Below are 23114 nucleotides of genomic sequence, written 5' to 3'. Positions count from 1 at the left end.
GCAACTCTCACTAGCAACTCTCACTAGCAACTCTCACTATAGCAACTCTCACTAGCAACTCTCACTATAGCAACTCTCACTAGCAACTCTCACTATAGCAACTCTCACTAGCAACTCTCACTAGCAACTCTCACTATAGCAACTCTCACTATAGCAACTCTCACTAGCAACTCTCACTAGCAACTCTCACTATAGCAACTCTCACTAGCAACTCTCACTATAGCAACTCTCACTAGCAACTCTCACTAGCAACTCTCACTATAGCAACTCTCACTAGCAACTCTCACTATAGCAACTCTCACTAGCAACTCTCACTAGCAACTCTCACTATAGCAACTCTCACTAGCAACTCTCACTAGCAACTCTCACTAGCAACTCTCACTATAGCAACTCTCACTAGCAACTCTCACTATAGCAACTCTCACTAGCAACTCTCACTATAGCAACTCTCACTAGCAACTCTCACTAGCAACTCTCACTATAGCAACTCTCACTATAGCAACTCTCACTAGCAACTCTCACTAGCAACTCTCACTATAGCAACTCTCACTAGCAACTCTCACTATAGCAACTCTCACTAGCAACTCTCACTATAGCAACTCTCACTAGCAACTCTCACTAGCAACTCTCACTATAGCAACTCTCACTATAGCAACTCTCACTAGCAACTCTCACTAGCAACTCTCACTAGCAACTCTCACTATAGCAACTCTCACTAGCAACTCTCACTAGCAACTCTCACTAGCAACTCTCACTATAGCAACTCTCACTAGCAACTCTCACTATAGCAACTCTCACTAGCAACTCTCACTAGCAACTCTCACTAGCAACTCTCACTAGCAACTCTCACTAGCAACTCTCACTAGCAACTCTCACTATAGCAACTCTCACTAGCAACTCTCACTATAGCAACTCTCACTAGCAACTCTCACTAGCAACTCTCACTAGCAACTCTCACTAGCAACTCTCACTATAGCAACTCTCACTAGCAACTCTCACTAGCAACTCTCACTAGCAACTCTCACTAGCAACTCTCACTAGCAACTCTCACTATAGCAACTCTCACTAGCAACTCTCACTATAGCAACTCTCACTAGCAACTCTCACTATAGCAACTCTCACTAGCAACTCTCACTAGCAACTCTCACTATAGCAACTCTCACTATAGCAACTCTCACTAGCAACTCTCACTAGCAACTCTCACTATAGCAACTCTCACTAGCAACTCTCACTATAGCAACTCTCACTAGCAACTCTCACTAGCAACTCTCACTATAGCAACTCTCACTAGCAACTCTCACTATAGCAACTCTCACTAGCAACTCTCACTAGCAACTCTCACTATAGCAACTCTCACTAGCAACTCTCACTAGCAACTCTCACTAGCAACTCTCACTATAGCAACTCTCACTAGCAACTCTCACTATAGCAACTCTCACTAGCAACTCTCACTATAGCAACTCTCACTAGCAACTCTCACTAGCAACTCTCACTATAGCAACTCTCACTATAGCAACTCTCACTAGCAACTCTCACTAGCAACTCTCACTATAGCAACTCTCACTAGCAACTCTCACTATAGCAACTCTCACTAGCAACTCTCACTATAGCAACTCTCACTAGCAACTCTCACTAGCAACTCTCACTATAGCAACTCTCACTATAGCAACTCTCACTAGCAACTCTCACTAGCAACTCTCACTAGCAACTCTCACTATAGCAACTCTCACTAGCAACTCTCACTAGCAACTCTCACTAGCAACTCTCACTATAGCAACTCTCACTAGCAACTCTCACTATAGCAACTCTCACTAGCAACTCTCACTAGCAACTCTCACTAGCAACTCTCACTAGCAACTCTCACTATAGCAACTCTCACTAGCAACTCTCACTAGCAACTCTCACTATAGCAACTCTCACTAGCAACTCTCACTAGCAACTCTCACTATAGCAACTCTCACTAGCAACTCTCACTAGCAACTCTCACTAGCAACTCTCACTAGCAACTCTCACTATAGCAACTCTCACTAGCAACTCTCACTAGCAACTCTCACTAGCAACTCTCACTAGCAACTCTCACTAGCAACTCTCACTATAGCAACTCTCACTAGCAACTCTCACTATAGCAACTCTCACTAGCAACTCTCACTATAGCAACTCTCACTAGCAACTCTCACTAGCAACTCTCACTATAGCAACTCTCACTATAGCAACTCTCACTAGCAACTCTCACTAGCAACTCTCACTATAGCAACTCTCACTAGCAACTCTCACTATAGCAACTCTCACTAGCAACTCTCACTAGCAACTCTCACTATAGCAACTCTCACTAGCAACTCTCACTATAGCAACTCTCACTAGCAACTCTCACTAGCAACTCTCACTATAGCAACTCTCACTAGCAACTCTCACTAGCAACTCTCACTAGCAACTCTCACTATAGCAACTCTCACTAGCAACTCTCACTATAGCAACTCTCACTAGCAACTCTCACTATAGCAACTCTCACTAGCAACTCTCACTAGCAACTCTCACTATAGCAACTCTCACTATAGCAACTCTCACTAGCAACTCTCACTAGCAACTCTCACTATAGCAACTCTCACTAGCAACTCTCACTATAGCAACTCTCACTAGCAACTCTCACTATAGCAACTCTCACTAGCAACTCTCACTAGCAACTCTCACTATAGCAACTCTCACTATAGCAACTCTCACTAGCAACTCTCACTAGCAACTCTCACTAGCAACTCTCACTATAGCAACTCTCACTAGCAACTCTCACTAGCAACTCTCACTAGCAACTCTCACTATAGCAACTCTCACTAGCAACTCTCACTATAGCAACTCTCACTAGCAACTCTCACTAGCAACTCTCACTAGCAACTCTCACTAGCAACTCTCACTATAGCAACTCTCACTAGCAACTCTCACTAGCAACTCTCACTATAGCAACTCTCACTAGCAACTCTCACTAGCAACTCTCACTATAGCAACTCTCACTAGCAACTCTCACTAGCAACTCTCACTATAGCAACTCTCACTATAGCAACTCTCACTAGCAACTCTCACTAGCAACTCTCACTATAGCAACTCTCACTAGCAACTCTCACTAGCAACTCTCACTAGCAACTCTCACTATAGCAACTCTCACTAGCAACTCTCACTAGCAACTCTCACTAGCAACTCTCACTATAGCAACTCTCACTAGCAACTCTCACTAGCAACTCTCACTATAGCAACTCTCACTAGCAACTCTCACTAGCAACTCTCACTAGCAACTCTCACTATAGCAACTCTCACTAGCAACTGGCACTAGCAACTGGCAGTAGAAAATCTCACTAGCAACTGGCACTAGCAACTCTCACTAGCAACTGGCACTAGCAACTGGCAGTAGCAAATCTCACTAGCAACTGGCACTAGCAACTCTCACTAGCAACTGGCACTAACAACTCTCACTAGCAACTCTCACTAGCAACTCTCACTAGCAACTGGCACTAGCAACTGGCAGTAGCAAATCTCACTAGCAACTGGCACTAGCAACTCTCACTAGCAACTGGCACTAACAACTCTCACTAGCAACTCTCACTAGCAACTCTCACTAGCAACTGGCACTAGCAACTCTCACTAGCAACTTTATAGTTTTACTTACACTTTACATTACACTTTTCTTGGGGAATATTAAACATATTTCAGTACTGAAATGCCACAGTTTTCCTGTTAGGCTAAGTATTAAGAATGTGTTATTTTTTATTGCATGCAGTGTCTTCTGGGTATTGAAGTCCTCTCTCTCACCTGGCATCGACAGCACTCTCCACAGTCAGAGGGGTAAAGATCTTCTCTCTCATGGTCTCCTGTGGAGTGGACAGGGAGCCATAATAAACCACACTATCATGATGTTTATTTCACTAACTATTTTAACATTACACATTACATGCTTAGTAGTGGAGATTGCCCATGTGTGTTTGCCATGTGTATGATATAATAGTCTCTTGCCATTATCATATTATTACTCCCTCCTCCTGTTGTGACTGACAGACAGTTCTTTATATCTTTATATCACTCCCTCCTCCTGTTGTGACTGACAGACAGTTCTTTATATCTTTATATCACTCCCTCCTCCTGTTGTGACTGACAGACAGTTCTTTATATCTTTATATCACTCCCTCCTCCTGTTGTGACTGACTGACAGAGTTCTTTATATTTTTATATCACTCCCTCCTCCTGTTGTGACTGACTGACAGAGTTCTTTCCAGTGTGACTGCGTTCAAGTCCAGTCTTATTTGTCTTCCATGTATTTTTTGCCAGGTACTTTAAATTAAACGCGCCTGTACTACATTTGCACCCACCACTACTGACGACCGTAAAGACGACTTTAGTGGTGGATTTAGTGGCGACCTACGACCTATGATTGGCTGCCTCCTAAGCCAATGGGAGTCTGAACGTGAAAAAAAAAAACATACTCTGAACGCCGTACAACGCGGAGCGAGCGGCAACAGAAGCTAACGTTATGAGCTAACTGGAGCTAGAGGACAACCATAAAGAAAACAGTTAACCAACAAAAGAACGTCGGAAATTAACAAAAACGGACGCTATACAAGAGCTTGTTGCACCATAGCTTTAATGACCGAGTCTTTGAGTTTTTCCTCTTTTTTTCTCTTTCTTCGGACTGCCCCCCCCCCCCCCCCCCCACCCCCCCCTGGATGGGGGGCGCACTACACATACCGACCATAATGAACCTATTCACTTAAGAGAGTCTTGGGGGTTCAATCAGATAAGGCGCCATGAGACTTGAAACCTCTTGCTCCCACCGGGACTGGGCGCACACACACACACACACGCACGCACACACACGCACACGCACACGCACACGCACACGCACACACACACACACACACACACACACACACACACACACACACACACACACACACACACACACACACACACACACACACACATCTTCGAGCGAGAGGAAATTATTATTGACTGTATAGTCTCATGTGGTCACAGACCCACCAGTTCTAGCGGCGGATGAATGTAGATATCTATTGGTCTGTCAACTACAAGACTGGCTCTCCTGTTACATAGGAGCTATACGGAACTCCTACATAATTAGCAACTCAATTATACAAAATGACTCTGTGTGTGTGTGTGTGTGTGTGTGTGTGTGTGTGTGTGTGTGTGTGTGTGTGTGTGTGTGTGAGGCAGCCACAGATCTCATCATGATAAGAAGTACTTCAAATGCAAACCTTCCCCTCTCCCTCTCTCCCTCTCTCTCTCTCTCTCTCTCTCTCTCTCTCTCCTTGTCCATCAACACGCTCATTCACTGAACGAGGCTCCAACTGAAACGGTCAAAGGGACCAGACGAATCAGACGATTCTTGTCCAACCAGGAAATGATTGTTTGAGGAACATCAAAGAAGGTGAAGACAGAAGGACGACTGAATGGCAAAGGAGGATAAACAACAACGACAGAGAGAAGATGCAGAAGCTGGAAGAGTTCAGAACAGGATTACTTTGAGCACTGTGTGGTGTCGGCTAACGAGGATCAGCACGTATAACAGAAGGAGACAGGTTTGTGGCTCTACAAGCAAAGAACTAAACAATAATATAAGAACATATATACAGTATAAAAGCCTTGTGTTTCCAGCAAACACAATCCTATCCTGGAAGGGAGCTAAAGGGTCACATCTCTGGGGCAGTGAGAGTAAAGTAAAGAAGTGAAATACCAGTGCAAAGAAAACCCTGACATGTGTGCTTGTACGAGTACAGTGTGCTGTATCTGTATGAGTTGAGTGGTGCACAGCATACTGTATGTGGAAAAGAGCATAAGAGGACAAAGGACAAACTTGACTATATAGAGCACCGAAGTCCTGACGTAACTCGCTCATCCCGACGATCCCCCTGCTGGTTCGCGGAAGTAATTTCTCTATGGAGAATAACATGGGGTGATCTTAATATCGTCTACTATAAGCGTTGTGGTCCAAAAATAAACAAGCTGTCTCTGCGTTATTGTCAGGGAGGTGTCTCTGTATCGTTTGCAACAGTCAGTCACTCATATATGATACAGTCTGCTTCTAGCGAAAATCTAACTAATTCAGTAGCAGTAACAATAGCGTTTTCTCTCAGTCAGTTGATTCTTCATATCCATATGAGTGAAGCGGCCGGGGTGACATGTTTATTTTTCAAACACAGTTGTTATATGAGGCGATCTAAAATCGCCTCAATGGGGATTTCAATGCAACTAAACAAATACATGAACCTGGGGACTGACGCCCTCTACTGAAAGTGACGTCAGACTTCGGTGCTCTATAGGGACTTTCTTTTTAGGTCCTTGTGAAGGAAAGGCTCATGTTAAAGCTAAAGGTCCTTTCAGATGGGGAGCGGGTGACGCAGGCGTTGTCGTCTGGATCAACGACACAGGTACAGACAGCTCCAGGTCTGCTCATGAGGGGCATGGGGCGTAAAAACATCACCCCCGTGTGAGGTGAGGGGCGCTCTTATCATCGTACATCATCATGATGTAACGTGTCGATTTACTCAGACACATAATACATTCTCCTTTCATTGTCAAATGGGACACAAGTTAGGACAAAAAGCTGTATATTTGAGGGGGCTAGCGCCCCTCAATCCAGGTCTAGTCAGCCGCGGGCATGTGCACGAAACGGCACAAACGCCCCTAAACTTCTCTGCGTGTCCAAAATACGCCTCTCATTGAAAATGAATTACTAGGCGCGTCAGTCGCTGCTCATAATTATGAAAAGGCCTTAACTACGTTTTTTTTTTAGAGCTATGGTTGCAAATAGTGAAACATTCCGGTTGTCGTAATCAAGGCAAGGTTGACATTAGGGGTTAGGTTTACATTTAGGGCAATGGTTAGGTTTTGAGTCAGGGGTTATGGTTAAATAAAAATGCCACGAAAGTTTGTTCCCACAACGATATATCATCATAATTTTTCGACCGTGGTTCGATCGAGGTCCAGGTTCATTGCCATCCCCAGTTCCTGCTTACTGATGCATGTGTCCCTATAGCGATGACATCAGGGAACAACGACAGTTTCCTACCTCTGGTTACAGGGAGGGAGGGTATTTAACCCTGGCCCTAATTAGTCTCAGGTGTTGCCAGTGGCAGAGGTAAACCAGTTTTTGACTGTGTTCATGAGGGCTGGTGATCTGTATCCTGTGCGTTTGAATATTTATGTTGTGTTTATTTTGTATGACAAAGTATAGGACTTTGAGCACTAATAAATATAGTTTAATTCCTACTCAACGGACACTTTTGGACGTCAGTTATTTTGATCACACGTCTGAACTTCCTCGGCAACCACAGTATCACCCTTAAGGGACTTGTCTTGTGCGTTACACACTATGTTAATTCAGACAGGGAGAATAGTGAGGGTGATCCAGCAGAGGGAGCCGGTAGGACAGACACAGAGACACAGAACCTCACAGCTGCAGGTTTATCTGTCAAAGTACACAAAGCTGCTGGACCAGATGGTACAAGGTCGTGTCCTTACAGGGCCTGCTCTAGACCTCAGATAATGCGTTTATAGACATTTTCTTAACCTGGCTTTGTCACTGTGTGGTTCTTGCATGCTTTACGAAAACCCTGTAAGTCATAATAACAGCACTGTGACATTTGCAGATGACACCACAGTGATTGAGCTGATCGCTGACAGCTAGAGGAACTGATCACTGACAAGGACAGCTAGAGGAATTGACGGAGGTGACTCAGGTGAGGGAGATATTTATATGGTGTTTTACAACAACAATCTCTGTCTAAACCATGTGGAGAAATCAAATGAGATCATTGTCGACTTTATCAGTATAGGCGTTCAGATCTCAGACCCCTCTCTAAACACCAGTTGTGTCATGATGAGGAACAGAGACTAGGCTATACTTTCTTAGATGCCTGGCCCTTACTATGTAGAGTCCACAAAAACACTGATCAATTTCAATCACCATGGGCTACTACAGGGGCAGCCAAAGCTGATTCGATAGCAATGCCGCCTGGGAAACAGAAGGTCCCTGGTTTCATCAATATTGGCCAGCAACTCTACATCTGACCTCAAACCCTTAGATCTCCATATATGGCTATATGTCAGAACCTGTTCTGACATTCCATATGTTGATTCTTCCCCATCCATTCAGGCCTGCCCCAAAGTTGTTAGTGCAGCTGCACCCAGCAGCCGGCGAAAACTAGACTTCTCAACAGGCCCGAAAATTAAGGCCCGGCCCTACTTGGGCCCTCATCAAACCCTGTGTACACTCAAGAGAATGTCCCCGCTACCACCCTTAGATCTCCATATACTGTATGGAGCTGACCTGTTCTGACATTCCATTATGTTTATCTGACCTCATCAAACCCTGTATACTGAAGACATGCTCCTTATATGGCCAGTACAAAATTCATTCCATGTTGGTCTAGCTGACCCCCCACGCCAAAGCGCCAGCGCTCCCCCAGCAGTCTACCGTCAACGAGGCGGATGCGTGAACGCAACCTCGCCCTCAGGGCGAGGCCGCTTCTCGCCCTCAGGCATCTTATACTGGTGTTATTTACTGTGACTTATGTGACCAGATTTGACTGAGAGACTGCCATCGCGCACATTCCAGCCTATCACCAGAGGAGAAAAACTTTTTTATTTATTTTCTTTCAAAATGAGTTAATAGCACAGGCAGACTCTTCACATACTAGAGCATGTCTGAAATAAGTGTCAGAGCTGAAATCGACATATGAAATATGAAATACATGCTTAAACATGTAGCTATAGGTGTAATGTTAGAGACCACAGAAGACATGTAAATATGAAATAAATGATTAAACATGTAGCTATAGGTGTAATGTTAGAGACCACAGAAGTGAACCTTTTTCAAGCCTCTTTTCTCAACTCGCTGTTTCTCTGCAAGACATTATACTCTATAAGCCATATCTCCAAAACCGGTGGGTCAAACTGAACAACCAACATATCAATTTGAACCTATGATTCCCTGCTTTCACATGACATGAAAAAACAAAAATCCAAAAAAATCCAATGGCAGTCTCTCAGTCAATTTTGGTCACATATGGTCTTCAGGCTCAAAAGAGTCAGTGCACATGCAATTATTTGAATGTACATATAGTGCTTGTTAAGTATATATTGCAATAAACGTGTAGTTGAACTCTCTCTGTCTCATTCTCTGCAGTGATCAGCTGGTGTCTCTGGTATTTGTTGGGTCAAAAGGTGGTGAAGATGATACGATGGCTCGTAACCTCATCACCTTCTATTTGCATATGTTGAGTGTATGTGCGCATACGTGCGCACACGTGCGTGTCCGTGTGTGGGTGTCCGTGTGTGCGTGTGTGTGTGTGTGTGTGTGTGCGAGAGACAGAGAAACGAAGAGATGGAGAGAAATGAGAGAGGGAGAGGAAAAGAATAGGAGAGATACGATAGAGGCCAGCTTGCCCCGGCTTTGACCTTTAGGTGTACAGAGGTCAAACTAGAGTGACCTCACAAGTAATACAAGTAGACACAGTCACGTGCGCACACACATACAAACATGCGCACACACACACACGCAGACACGCAGACACGCACGCAGACACACACACACACTGACGGTTACTGACGGTGACTTTGAAGGTGATGGATTTCTGAAGTCCTTCTGGTGAGATCTGAAGCAGCTCCGCCACCACCCTGATCTCCTGAGCACTCACGACAGACGCCACCTCCTGGCCATCTGCCTGTAATGCAACACAGACAGAGAAGAGGAGAGGAGATGAGAGAGAGAGAGAGAGAGAGAGAGAGAGAGAGAGATAGTTTTACTGCATAAAAGCACATACAAACCTGCATATTATATCACATAATCAAGGATTTTAGCCCTGCATAATCAATGATTTTTGCACACGTTTTTCTGGTTTCGGGTCTAATAAGGAATAAAGACGTATCCGTTGAGGAGTATTGAGGGAGCAGACTGAAGAAGTAAAAGAAGAAGCACAGAAAGAAGCAGAGAAATAGTATTCATCTGAAGGATCAACGTTCACCTCATGTTTCTGAAAGTAAACATTGCCCAGGTGCAGAATGGAAGCCAGAACTCTAAAGATGGCCGACTGGTCTTCGGAGGTGAAGTGGAGCGTTTCCATGGCAGCCAGCAGACGCTGGAAGTGCTCTGGGTCACACCTTCCTGCTATCGCACAGTCCCCCCCCTACATGGGAGATACAGACAGAGACAGAGAGTTTTGGGTGATGTCTTGAATGACTTCAGTGAAGTGGGTGTTACGGCCGCAGGCCTATAGGTATGTCTTTGCCTGCGTGGTGTGCAGGCTAGAGGCAGCGCGCCCTCCGTGCAGCGAGAGAATGCACAGAGTAGTATAATGTAACCGCCCGTATAGCAAGAGTTGCTATGCGTGATGAGTTTATTGTGTCACTTCTATGTTCTGAGCACCGGGCCACGGAAGCCTGCTTTTTGTACAGTTTGTTAGATTAGAGTAGAGTAGGCAATAGTAGGGCACTGTTGTCACTTTATTTTCGGTTGTTAGGTCAGTGTGTCTAAAACTCAAGAGGTTAGTTTTAGTATGCTTTTGATTATTTCCCTTAGTTGCTCCGTGTGTCATTTATGTCTGTCAATGATAATGTAATTCATATTGAATACTTGTTCCTATATTTTGTATGCCACAGAATAAGCAATAAAACAACTTTGGCATTTTACCACCTTGCCTTCTTAACCGTCCTAGACTTGGTGAGTCGTAACAGTGGGTCACACATGATGCAGACGACATTGTGCTGTACTACATTGTGTATACAGTACAGCACCTGGTTGAGGTAATAGTACGTCTCAGCTTCCTGCAGATAGAAAGCCTGTCTCTGGTGATGGGCCAGACCTGCCAGCATTTCATAGAAGATATGGTAGTTCCTCTCATCTTTGGCCTGGAGAGAGAATACACACACACACAGTTTAGAATCCACAATGCATGGACACACACGATCACGCATGCACACGTAAACAACACAAAAGCTATTTCGAAATGGCAAGCATGCTACCGTGCGTGTGTGTGCGTGGTTGTGTGTGGTGGGTGTGTGTGCATGTGTGTGTGTGCGCTTATATTGCTCTGTAAAGCACTTTGAGCTGCATTTCATGTCATGAAAGGTGCTATACAAATAAAGTTTTATTATTATTATTATTATAATATGCATGGAATGTGTTACCTGGAAGACGATCCGGGACTTTTCCAGAAGATATTGAGAGGTTATGGCACCACTGATCACACCCCTGTAGCAGGAAGTCATATTAAAGAGGTTATATATACTATTAAAGAGGTTATGGCACCACTGATCACACCCCTGTAGCAGGAAGTCATATTAAAGTACAACACAAAAGGTTCTATCCGCATGGCTTGAAAGCAACTCAAGAATCAGAATCATAAAACACGGGACGTGATGTTAAGACTGTCCATTGTGCCAATAGATGCTGTGGGCTCACATGAGATTGCCTTGATGTTAAGAGTGGCATTAGGAGGTGCATTTCAACTAGGGTATGATGTCAATTTCGAGACACATCCTCAGTAGTGTGCCTTTGAATCAGCGGGTGTTTCGGCCGTCCAACACTATATATACACCCTCATCAAAGGTGGCCAGCTAAAGGGTGATCAAGCCTTAGCTTGTGTCCCATCATGCCCCAATCATTGAGATGTGCCTCCCACGGGACTATGCAAGGCAGGGGCGTCCTCTTCCCTGAGCCAGCCATACAGCTGACCGCATACCTCATGACACAGGCCAGCACTTTGGTCCTCAACTCGCCAGAATGAAATGGTCGAAATGGTCGAAATAAAAACGTTTTTTTGTGAATATTGAAAGGGACTTTTCTCAGCTTTGGGTGAAAGGCCCCAATCATTTAAAAATGGTTATATCTCCTTCAATTATTGTCCAATTTCATTGAATGATACATCATATGAAATCTTACATTATGTACTTTAATAATCTGTAATAATCTGTAATCTGTAAAAATCGAGTTGAGGCCCTTTTTGCTGGCCCCTGTCACATATGCCCTCATGTTTGAGGGGTTTGAATGGAGTTCTCAGATGTGTGTGTGTGTGTGTGTGTGTGTGTGTGTGTGTGTGTGTGTGTGTGTGTGTGTGTAAGACAGAAACAGACATTTAGTTTCATACTCACTGCTCCAGAAACACTTCTATGTATTTCCCAAAGCGGCTGGAGTTATCGTTACGAACGGTTTTGGCATTTCCAAAAGATTCCAGAAGAGGACCGGCCTCAAGAATCTAGAAGGAGCATTCAGAGTTACAACATGCTGAAGATAGCGGAGAAACAAGCTCACAATGCGTCACCAATCCATGCAATGGGTTGTTGTGAGCTTGTTGTTGATCGGCTGTTTTTGGCACCACCGTACGACAAAGTTTAAATCAGATCTTGTGCTACACAACAAGTAGGACAGCGGAAAAAAAGTTCACAAACACCAAACCACAATGTTATCATCACACTTAACTGTCATATGACATTATGATGATTACAAGCATTTATGGAATGAGTGAGATGCGGGGAAATAAGTTGACAAATGACCACAATAATAAAAGCCACATGCAACAAACAAAATCACAGCAAATACAAGCAGGAGGACACGTTTACCTCAATCTGCACCACAGACAGAGAGACAGACAGACAGACAGACGTTTACCTCAATCTGCACCACAGACAGAGAGCCGCCAGAGACACAGACATGACTGTTAATTATCAAAACATCACAAAAAGACAACAGCTAAGATTTGTTCTCGTTTGAACCCCTGGTTCCCTGTCTATCTTTCCAATGCAGTGATATACCTCTGTGATAGCCTGCATTTGCGTGCATGCGTGTGTTGTGGTGGCAACAATGCATATAAACACTATGGTATTGATTCATTGAATGTAGCCTACTATAGTAGATGATACTTAACACTCTAATCACCACCTGTTCTTCACTGACAAACTCATTAGAGACTGCCGACTCGTGTGAACCTATTTCAAACTGTGTGAGTTAACTATAGAATAGAGTCCATTTAAGGAATGACCGTCTCTTGTTACTCCTGAAACTCTGTACACTGCTTAAAGTATAACATAATGTGTGGGACATCATGTGTGTGGGGGGAGCTGAGAGAAGCTCTGGAGGGAGACACTAGTCTCTCTCTGGTGTGATGACGTATACAATAAAAGAATGGAGTTCGAACCCTGATGGTTGAGTCCTGCTTCTTCCTGATGTTGTTTACTTACTAATAGTAATATAAAAAACTCACACTACAGTGTGTGTGTGTGTGTGTGTGTGTGTGTGTGTGTGTGTGTGTGTGTGTGTGTGTGTGTGTGTGTGTGTGTGTGTGTGTGTGTGTGTGTGTGTGTGTGTGTGTGTGTGTGTGTGTGTGTGTGTGTGTGTGTGTCTGTGTGTGTGTGTGTGTGTGTGTGTGTGTGTGTGTATATATATACCTGTTGTGTGGGGTTGTGCTTTTGGTGTATTGCTGCCAGGTAGCGCAGGACCAGTTTGGTGGCCTCTGTTTTCCCAGAACCACTCTCCCCACTGCAAAAAAAAGGGACACTTTTATTAAACCACATGACCCACTCTAGTATCCACTGACTACAGCCACCTTTTACACACATGAAGACACGACACAATCACAAGAATTAAAATGTTGATTGTTGATTTACAGTATACACTTGTGCTCACGTGATTAACTTTCACCAAAGTGTAGTGGAAATTAAGATATAAACATTTAATAATACTCCTTGATAAAGAGTTTCCCATTCTAAAGTTACAGTCTGATATTATCTCTATCTGTCACACCCCTGTGGTGCTGGTTGGTTTACGATGTCACTGTCCCATTTGTTACATTGGCTCAAAGTCAAAGCTGTCGCCTTTTTGTGACTCTGTGAGTCAGACTGGGGTTTCCATGCATGACAGGTCATGTAAGTCTTGTCTCCTTTACTCGAGTAAAATCCTTATACTTCATAACTCTGTATTCTTTTGTTGCCTCATTATCATTATTATGAATTGTCCTTTTGAGCATGTGTCCCACAGACTGCCTTTACAAATGTTAACGGGGACAATTTGTTACGTCATGTATATCATTATCTTCTATCTATCCTTGAGTGTGTCCGAAGCATCTCCACCTCACTTCTCATGTTTTCTCTCAGAATGGTCTAACCTGGGCTGACCGTCTAACCTCCAGTCTTTTCATCAGTGCCATCGTTTCCAAGCCGTACATAGATAGATTTTTTTTTATCCCACGATTTTGTAACCCATTTTTCACCCCTTTGTCAATCATCTAATGTGATCCTGGGCTCTACACACCCTCCACCAACCTAGTCCCCATATATGGGGGACAAGGGGAGAGCAACGGACTTGAACTCATGCTTCCTTCATGCCTGAGTGTCCAAGTTGCTCCTTTACACCTGACAGGGGGGAGTTTCCCTGGTTGGACGTAGCGCGTGGAAGGAACACGTTATTCCAACCAGTTTCTTTCCCCTCCATCAGGCGCCCCGGCTGGCCAGGGGGAGGCAGTTTAGTGACCAGGATTGATTGATTGATTGAAATATGTATCAACAGTTTGCAGAATTACAGTACATTTCAAGCACAAACTCAACACAAAGACCCAATTAAGACGACCCAATTAAGCATTGCACTTGTTCACAACAGGGTCCACCATGTTCAATTCATCAAAACATTTAGAGACGTACAAATAGACACTTCTATATTAGTCAGAGAACAGAACAGCACAGCTGGACTATACCGTCTTAAACAGTACATGTTCTGTTCCCTCTTCCTGCTGGTACCATTCTGTCAACAGTCACTAAAGAACTGTTATATTTATGACGGTTAACTTGTTTGGGCAACTCCCAATTTGTATTGTTTTAATCTGTAATACAAATCGTTACAAGTGAGGATTTTCAATAGTCTTCTATTTCTTTAAATAAATATCAGATGTAGGGCAGGCTATATTAAATGGTATAGTGGAACACCTATAAAGTATAAACATCAATAGAGCGTCGCAGTCCCGCCCCCTTTCAGAACGACGAGTGGCCCAGGAAATGGTTCTCCATCCATTTTCTCCATAGGCTTTTCTTAAAGTATTTATTTAAAGACGGTTACGCCGCGGACAAAGCCAACTCGGATCGTGACAAATCATGACAATGAACACAATGTTTTGGGCCGATCAAATAATTTATAAGAAGAAAAACAACAAAAAAAGTGTTGTAACCTGCCGTTTTTTCTACTTTCTAATTATTTGTTTGGCCCAAAACATTGTGTTTATTGTCATGATTTGTCACGACGAGAGTTGTCTTTGTCCGCGGCGTATAACCGTCTTTAAATAAATACTTTCTGAAAAGTCTATGAGGAAAATGAACGGCGATTTCTTTTCCGGGTCTCTCGAGGGGGCGGGACTGCGACTCTCTATAAACAAAGCCTAACAAACCCTACCTCCCATATATTTTGTCTGCTCCATGTCAGCTGATAACAGTGACATGGAGCATGTGAAAAATAAATGTGAAAAGAAAATTTATTTGTTTGACAAGGAATTGTCCAAAAAAAAAGTACTGCATGGTTTACTGGTTTACTAGAGTTTTTTTTTTTTTCATTCCCACAGTGAGTGCACTCAGTTCAGTTTGTATTGAGTAACAGTTCAGTTGTCACAGTGTGGTTTATTGAGTAACCGAATACCTTTTACTTTACCTCACCGGCCTTTGCTGTTGCACTATTAAGGCTAAAGCGCTTAAAGTCAAGGTGTGGGCTTTAAGCGCCATTACAGAGTTTCTGTTAATCAGCTAACGTGATACAGTACAGTGAGTACAGTATGCGATCCCTCTCACTGACTGCCTGTGAAGTCATTGGTTTAATCTAATTGACTCAAGTGACCACCGGTGGAAAAGGGGTCACACTGCCAACTCTAAATACCACCATTATCCCAGTTAGTTATAAGAGAGGGGCATGCGTCTGCAGTGCACGTGCGTTTCTCTGTGCATGTGTGTACGTGTGCGACTGTGTGTGTGTGTGTGTGTGACTGTTGGTTAGGATATTGACACCCTACACGCATTCCAGCGTAGGGTTTCAGCCCCTCGTCTGTTTGGCCAAAAACGGGCCATTAATTGATAGGCCTCAGTTAACTGTAGGACACACAGAGGTGCATTCACACCCAGACATACTGTAGGACACACAGAGGTGCATTCACACCCAAACATACTGTAGGACACACAGAGGTGCATTCACACCCAGACATACTGTAGGACACACAGAGGTGCATTCACACCCAAACATACTGTAGGACACACAGAGGTGCATTCACACCCAGACATACTGTAGGACACACAGAGGTGCATTCACACCCAGACATACTGTAGGACACACAGAGGTGCATTCACACCCAGACATACTGTAGGACACACAGAGGTGCATTCACACCCAAACCTACTGTAGGACACACAGAGGTGCATTCACACCCAAACATACTGTAGGACACACAGAGGTGCATTCACACCCAAACATACTGTAGGACACACAGAGGTGCATTCACACCCAAACACACTGTACTGTAGTTCACATACGGTATGAGGCCGCACGCCTCGCATCACACATAATCTCACAAAGAATTTGAAGCACAATCGCACAAAGATATCTCAGACGCTCACTGTGACACACACACACACACACACACGCACCTATGCGCACACACACTCGTGCACACACACAAACGCACGCACGCATGCGGATGCATGCCCAAACGCATTAATGTGACATGATCTCCTCCTGGCTCAGACATGGCTGGGCTTTCCTTACAGGTGTCTCCTTCAGAACACAGGTTTAGTGATGCAGGTGTGCATGCGTGTGCGTGTTTGTTGCGCGCGTGTGTGTGTGTGTGTGTGTGTGTGTGTGTGTGTGTGTGTTCAAAGATTTCTGCACAGCATGCCCAAGTAGCTGTAAGGGAGTACTAGACTCACATGTGAACAGGTTCTGTTTTTAGTGTGTGTGGGTGTGTGAAGACTGTGTGTGTGTGTGTGTGTGTGTGTGTGTGTGTGTGTGTGTGTGTGTGTGTGTGCTGTAGGTGTGTGTGCGCTCCTTAAGGACATCGATTTTGACGTGGAGAGGAGAGGAGTGTGACAGACAGAACCTGCTGCCATGGGTTAAGTCAAGTCGTCCACAGACAGACACTCATGAATTTACAAACACTATTCCACCAGGAGACGGAGAGCTCACTGACACGGCAGGCATGTAATGAGCACGATGCATCGTACTGTCAGTGAGTGAGTGAGTGACAGACAGACAGACAGACAGACATCTGTCAGACAGACAGACAGACAGACAGACAGACAGACAGACACGTGGGCAAAGAGATAAATAAGAAGTAAATATAATTTTTCTTACCTTATTATTATAACTTGGTTGTGTTTGGCATCCATCATTTTGGAATAGGAGGCGTTTGCTATGGCAAACAGATGTCTGGAGAGAGAGGAGAAAGAGCTAAGTGTTAGAGACAGACTGTTGACTCACTGTTTCCCCTTTGATTTGCAGAAGGGTTCCCAGATTGGTGTTAAGACTAACGGAGGGCAGAGAACAGGACACTTTGACCGTTTTAAACCAACTGTGAAAACCATGATCCTTTTTTTTTTTAATATTTTTTTTTTTTATCCCACGATTTTGTAACCCATTTTTCACCCCTGTGTCAAACATCTAATGTGATCCTGGGCTCTACACACCCTCCACCAACCTAGTCCCCATATATGGGGGACAAGGGGAGACCAACCTAGTCCCCATATATGGGGGACAAGGGGAGACCAACGGACTTGAACTCATGCTTCCTTCATGCCTGAGTGTCCAAGTTGCTCCTTTACACCTGACAGGGGGGAGTTTCCCTGGTTGGACGTAGCGCGTGGAAGGAACACGTTATTCCAACCAGTTCCTTTCCCCTCCATCAGGCGCCCCGGCTGGCCATGGTCCTGATGTGAGGAGATCATATGGCACAGAATAATATGCCACATTATGTATCCTGTGTCCGCTCCGCAGCACGGGGAATTCGATCTGAAACATGGACATATCCCATATGCAGGGAGTGAGAGACGGGTCCATTTGGTTTCATTTTACACTCTCATGTGTTAATTTACTGTTAAACATTTGCATAACTTAATTTACAAGAAGTCTACACGATTAGAGAATGTAGGAGAATTGATATGTGTTGTCCCTCGTAGGCTATACCAACATCAATTTGGAAAGAAAAATTCAACAACAAAATATTCTTTAGTTTTGGGTCTGAGTCTGAGACTAAAGGCTCATACATAGTCTGGATTTCCGGTGGTTAGGTGACCACCGAACAACAACATGACGTCACTGAGCCGCGGTGAAGAGCAAACCACCGCCACAGCTCCAGCCCTTCTCTCCGTTTTGACTCACCACCGCTCAACGTTATTTCAGCTCCGGTGGTCACCTCACCACCGGAGCGGTGGTCACCTCACCACCGGAGCGGTGGTCACCTCACCACCGGAGCGGTGGTCACCTCACCACCGGAGCGGTGGTCACCTCACCACCGGAGCGGTGGTCACCTCACCACCGGAGCGGTGGTCACCTCACCACCGGAGCGGTGGTCACCTCACCACCGGAAATCCAGACTATGAATAGGCCTTAAATGTCATTAAATGGTGGTCCGTGGCTCAAATACCATCGTTGGTATGAAAAGGGTTGAAAAGCACTGTGGTAGTGGGATGGGATAAAGCGATGAGAGAGACAGAGGGAGGGTGTCTTACGGGGGGTTCTCTCCCAGAGCGTGACCCTTGTACTTCTGGACCATGTCATCCCCGTAGAGGTTGTACATCTTATAGGGGTTCACCGACATCAGAATACTACCGATGTAGGTCTGAGAGAGAGAGAGAGAGAGAGAGAGAGAGAGAGAGGCAAAAAGAACATTTGAAATGCTCTCAGTTCAATTAACCCTTTGCTAATAAACCCCTGCAGCCCAAAAAGCGATTGTCCAAATAATGCCAATGCAGATAGTTGCTATGCTGGGCAAGCGTTCGACACCTCATAGTGTTATTTTGCATGGCTGTGTTGTAGCCCCTCCTATATACAGGTTTAATGTTTTGACAAAAATTGTGGAAATGGAAAATGTACGTCATCTTGTCCCTAACACATTATGATATGCGACCACGCCCCCAGTAAGGCTACCCAGTACCCAACGTTGAAGCTGCCACTAACCCTACTGGCAGAATGTGGAACTGCAGCACTTTCATGGAGGTTCATGACATCAGGTGCGTCAGCCCCGGACTCCAAATTTGAGGTCCGGGGCTAGGCTAAACTAAGCTAGGCTAAACTTCCGCTCGCTCGAGCCATTGAGTTATAGTTGTACTTCCGGCAGTCTTCTGGGTGCTTCAAAACGCCACTGAGCAACTTCTATTGAAATGAATAGCTGGGGGGCGGGGCTAGAGCTCCGGTCCGGTCTCTATCCTTTTATTACTCTATGGATGCGAGCGGTGGTGTCATTCTTTTAAATAACTTTAACAAAATATTATTATTTTACTAGTACTTTGCTGGGTGTTTTATTGTATTTGTATAATTATTTATTGTCCTGTATGTACAGTATTGTCCTGAATGCATGCATTGACCTGAGCAAAACAATTTATTTAATCATTGTGGGATGCGAGTGGTGTGAGCAGAGTGTCATTATGAGATGCAGAGTGGACTCTTCACAGACTCACATAGATCTAGATGTACTTACATAGATCAGACTACATAGATCAGACTACATAGATCTAGATGTACTTACATAGATCAGCTCCCTCTCAAACCTTCTCTGGAGGTTCTGTAGCACGGCCTCTTCATGCAGCTCTCTGAACGCAACACACACGCACACACACACACACACACACACACACACACACACACACACACACACACACACACACACACACACTTTTAAGTGTGGTGTTTAAATTTATACTGCAGAAAGTAAGACAGAGGTGTGTGTGTGTGTGTCAATTGATTGATTGATTGATTGATGTGAGTGGCATGCTGTCTCTGCTATCCTCACCGAAGCTGTGTCATGTCTTCCACTCCATCTTCCTCTCTCTGATCGTCTCGATAAGCCATACACGGCAGGCTTCTGATCGCATACATCTAGAAAACACAGTAAAGGCGCACACGCACGCATGTGCACACACACACACACACACGCACACACACACACACACACACACAAACAAACACACACGCGCGCGCACGGTTGAGGAAAATAATGTTAACTATCATGCAGTGATTCTCAACATTTTTCATGCATTAGGCCATGGAACCCCATCTGTTACGATCTTTATCTCTGAGACCTTAATCTACACTCACGGACATACAGACCTGTAAGGGTCCATTTGGGTCCAAACTATAAGTCATTTGAGGGCAGATTCACACTATGGTCCCGGGTGCGCACTCGGAACCACATGGCAGATGTAGTGTGAATGCTGCGTACCGTTCCCCGGAGCGGGAACTTCCCGGGACCACATGGAGACCAATTGAAGTGGCCTCGGGTAAGGATCGATGCAATGTGAAAGCATAGAATACAGTTTGAAGTTTGAAGTGTACTCGGCTGCTGAAGAATCAAGGCCAATGTGAATCATGGCCAGCGGAGACCAGGCAATCTATTCTAGAACAGTTTGAAACAAACGCACGCACGCACGCACACACACACACACACACGCACACACACACGCACTCGAAATATGGATCTCCCTCTCAGTTTTGAAACTTAGAAAATTATACTAGCAAGATGTCCTCCTTTTTTATACATACGTTTTTGTCTTCGATAACTCCCTTCCCCCATATACCATTTACCAGGCATGTGTATTAAAGCTTCCCCTATAGTGTCTAGGATAGATAAGGGAGCACTTATATATATTGTAACTGTTAATCATACTATAATTCAGCGAATGTCTGTCTGTCTGAATGTCACTGACAGCGCGTTATCTCAACTGCACGAATCACTCCCACTTTTCACACAGGCATGGACCATAATTATATGGAGGGCGTAACGGAGCCCTTTTTCCCATTTGACACATTAATGATTAATAATCAATTTATTAGTGAACGTTTACCCCCGTTTATCCGTCTGTGGTCTATCTCCGACCGAGCCACACTATTAGCACACATCTCTCCATGCCAAAAAAAACCTGCACGCTCCCAGAAACCGGCTAGGCTACTTTTTACAGACGCAACTGTCATATTTACTGTACAAATATTGTTTTTACATCACCACACGATGGGCACGGCCACAAGAGGGGGGCAAATATCTCACAACGGGTAAGGGCTAGTAAGTTAAATGATGTAAATAAGTCCCTGGACTGTCTTGTGTAATCCTCAAAATGCTGTAGCCAAGTGGTTTTAATACCTTTCAAATAGCAGCGATGACCGGGCCCCCACACGCCTGTGCACGTTACGGGTGAATATCGACCAATCAGAACTGAGAGCAGAGCTAAGTAACTCTAATGAAGGACAAGGATTTAAAACCGAGTCCAGTGTGGTGACTCATGTCTGCACACCCCCCAGCAGCTGAGAGGGGCTGGGGGGGGAGGAGAATTGGCCTAGTTGGACAGAGAAGCTCCTATTTTCTAGGTACGATTTGAACCATGCTAGCGCGATACCCCTGACTCCGACATGGTGCTCAAGCCTTGACAGGAGGATCCTATGATCCACCGTGTCGAAAGCCGCCGATAGGTCGAGGAGTACCAGGACCGCAGGTTGCCCAGAGTCCGAGATTAAAATCAGGTCATTAAAGACCTCAAGTAGAGCCGTTTCAGTGCTGTGGCCTAGATTGAAACCGGATTGAAATGTCTCGTGGATGTTATGTAGGGTAAGAAAGGACTGTAATTGATTGTATACTATTTTTTCCAGATCTTTTGATAGAAACGGTAGTTGAGAAATGGGCCTGAAGTTTGCGAGAATTGAGGGGTCAAGATTATTCTTTAGCATACCTTACCTTGTCATACCAGTTCCCCTGTGGCTCTCCATCTCTGTTGAGAATCCACTGCCCAGATCGTTCCCCCTCGACTCCATCGGGGTACATCAGCATCCCCTCCTCATACATAGCCCACATCTCCGGCGTCCACATCTCCATGTCTTGCATCATCGCAAATTCATCAGTGCCATGGGCCCAGTGCTGCCCCGGTTCGGAGCCCTGAACCTGGGGCATCACTATCGCGTATGACGGCAGGCGGTACGAGGCCCCCCTGATGTTGGGATTAAACATGGCATTGGAGAGGTCCCGGGGGTCCAGGGGCTCGGGCTCGGCGCCGGGCCGTGTGAAGAGGCCGGGCCGGTAGTTGGCCCCGCGGAGGTTGGGGTTCTTGGACATGGCATTGGAGAGGTCGAAGCCACGTCCAGCAGGCTGTGGCCTCTGGACCAGAGTTCCATCCGGCAGACGGTACGTAGCTGAACGGAGGTTGGGGTTCCTGGACAAAGCGTTGGAGAGATTCATGCCCTGTGGTTCCTCAACCCCGACTCTGAAACCACCATCAGGAAGACGGTAATTGGCCCCACGGAGGGCCATGTTTTTGGACAAAGCGTTGGAGAGGTTCATGCCCTGAGGTTCTTCTGGACCAACTCTGAAACCGCCATCAGGGAGGCGGTAATTGGCCCCACGGAGGGCCATGTTCTTGGACAAAGCGTTGGAGAGGTTCATGCCCTGAGGTTCTTCTGGACCAACCCTGAAACCGCCATCAGGAAGACGGTAATTGGCCCCACGGAGGGCCATGTTCTTGGACAAAGCGTTGGAGAGGTTCATGCCCTGTGGCTCCTCAACGCCAACCCTGAAACCGCCATCAGGAAGACGGTAATTGGCCCCACGGAGGGCCATGTTCTTGGACAAAGCGTTGGAGAGGTTCATGCCCTGTGGTTCTTCCGGACCAAACCTGAAACCTCCGTCAGGGAGGCGTAACTTCGCCCCACGGAGGCCACCAGCCATGGATTTGCCGAGCATGGGAGCAGCGGCCTCTTGCCTGGACATCAGGGCGCCATCAGGCAAACGATAGTTTTGTTTTATGCCAGGCTTCAGTAGAGCGCCGGATAACATAGTCGCGCCAGACTTGATCCCTCCAGCACCCCCGGCTACAGCCTGAGGCTCAGCCTCAGGCATCATCAA

At 45.3% G+C, this 23114-nt stretch overlaps 1 protein-coding gene across 1 annotated transcript in view; it reads right to left on the bottom strand.

Moving 5' to 3' along the window:
* The window catches only part of myo15aa (myosin XVAa), a gene marked incomplete at its 3' end in the record, with an annotated part of 109883 nt that extends 87426 nt beyond the window's left edge, over positions 1-22457 (bottom strand). The window contains exons 1-12 of the mRNA XM_080776436.1: positions 21954-22457; positions 20022-20107; positions 19758-19821; positions 18742-18851; positions 17369-17443; positions 13441-13531; positions 12148-12251; positions 11185-11248; positions 10792-10905; positions 10023-10184; positions 9609-9722; positions 3796-3854 (exon numbers count right to left, since the gene is read on the bottom strand). Of these exons, the coding sequence (XP_080632562.1) occupies positions 3796-3854; positions 9609-9722; positions 10023-10184; positions 10792-10905; positions 11185-11248; positions 12148-12251; positions 13441-13531; positions 17369-17443; positions 18742-18851; positions 19758-19821; positions 20022-20107; positions 21954-22451 (1541 nt within the window). The 5' untranslated portion in view covers positions 22452-22457. The remainder of the gene's footprint in view (positions 1-3795; positions 3855-9608; positions 9723-10022; positions 10185-10791; positions 10906-11184; positions 11249-12147; positions 12252-13440; positions 13532-17368; positions 17444-18741; positions 18852-19757; positions 19822-20021; positions 20108-21953) is intronic.
* Positions 22458-23114: the final 657 nt, after the last annotated feature.

This window comes from Protomyctophum bolini, assembly GCF_963924005.1.
Source record: "Protomyctophum bolini genome assembly, chromosome: 11".
Lineage (NCBI taxonomy): Eukaryota > Metazoa > Chordata > Actinopteri > Myctophiformes > Myctophidae > Protomyctophum > Protomyctophum bolini.
This window is presented reverse-complemented; position numbering and strand designations above follow the sequence as displayed.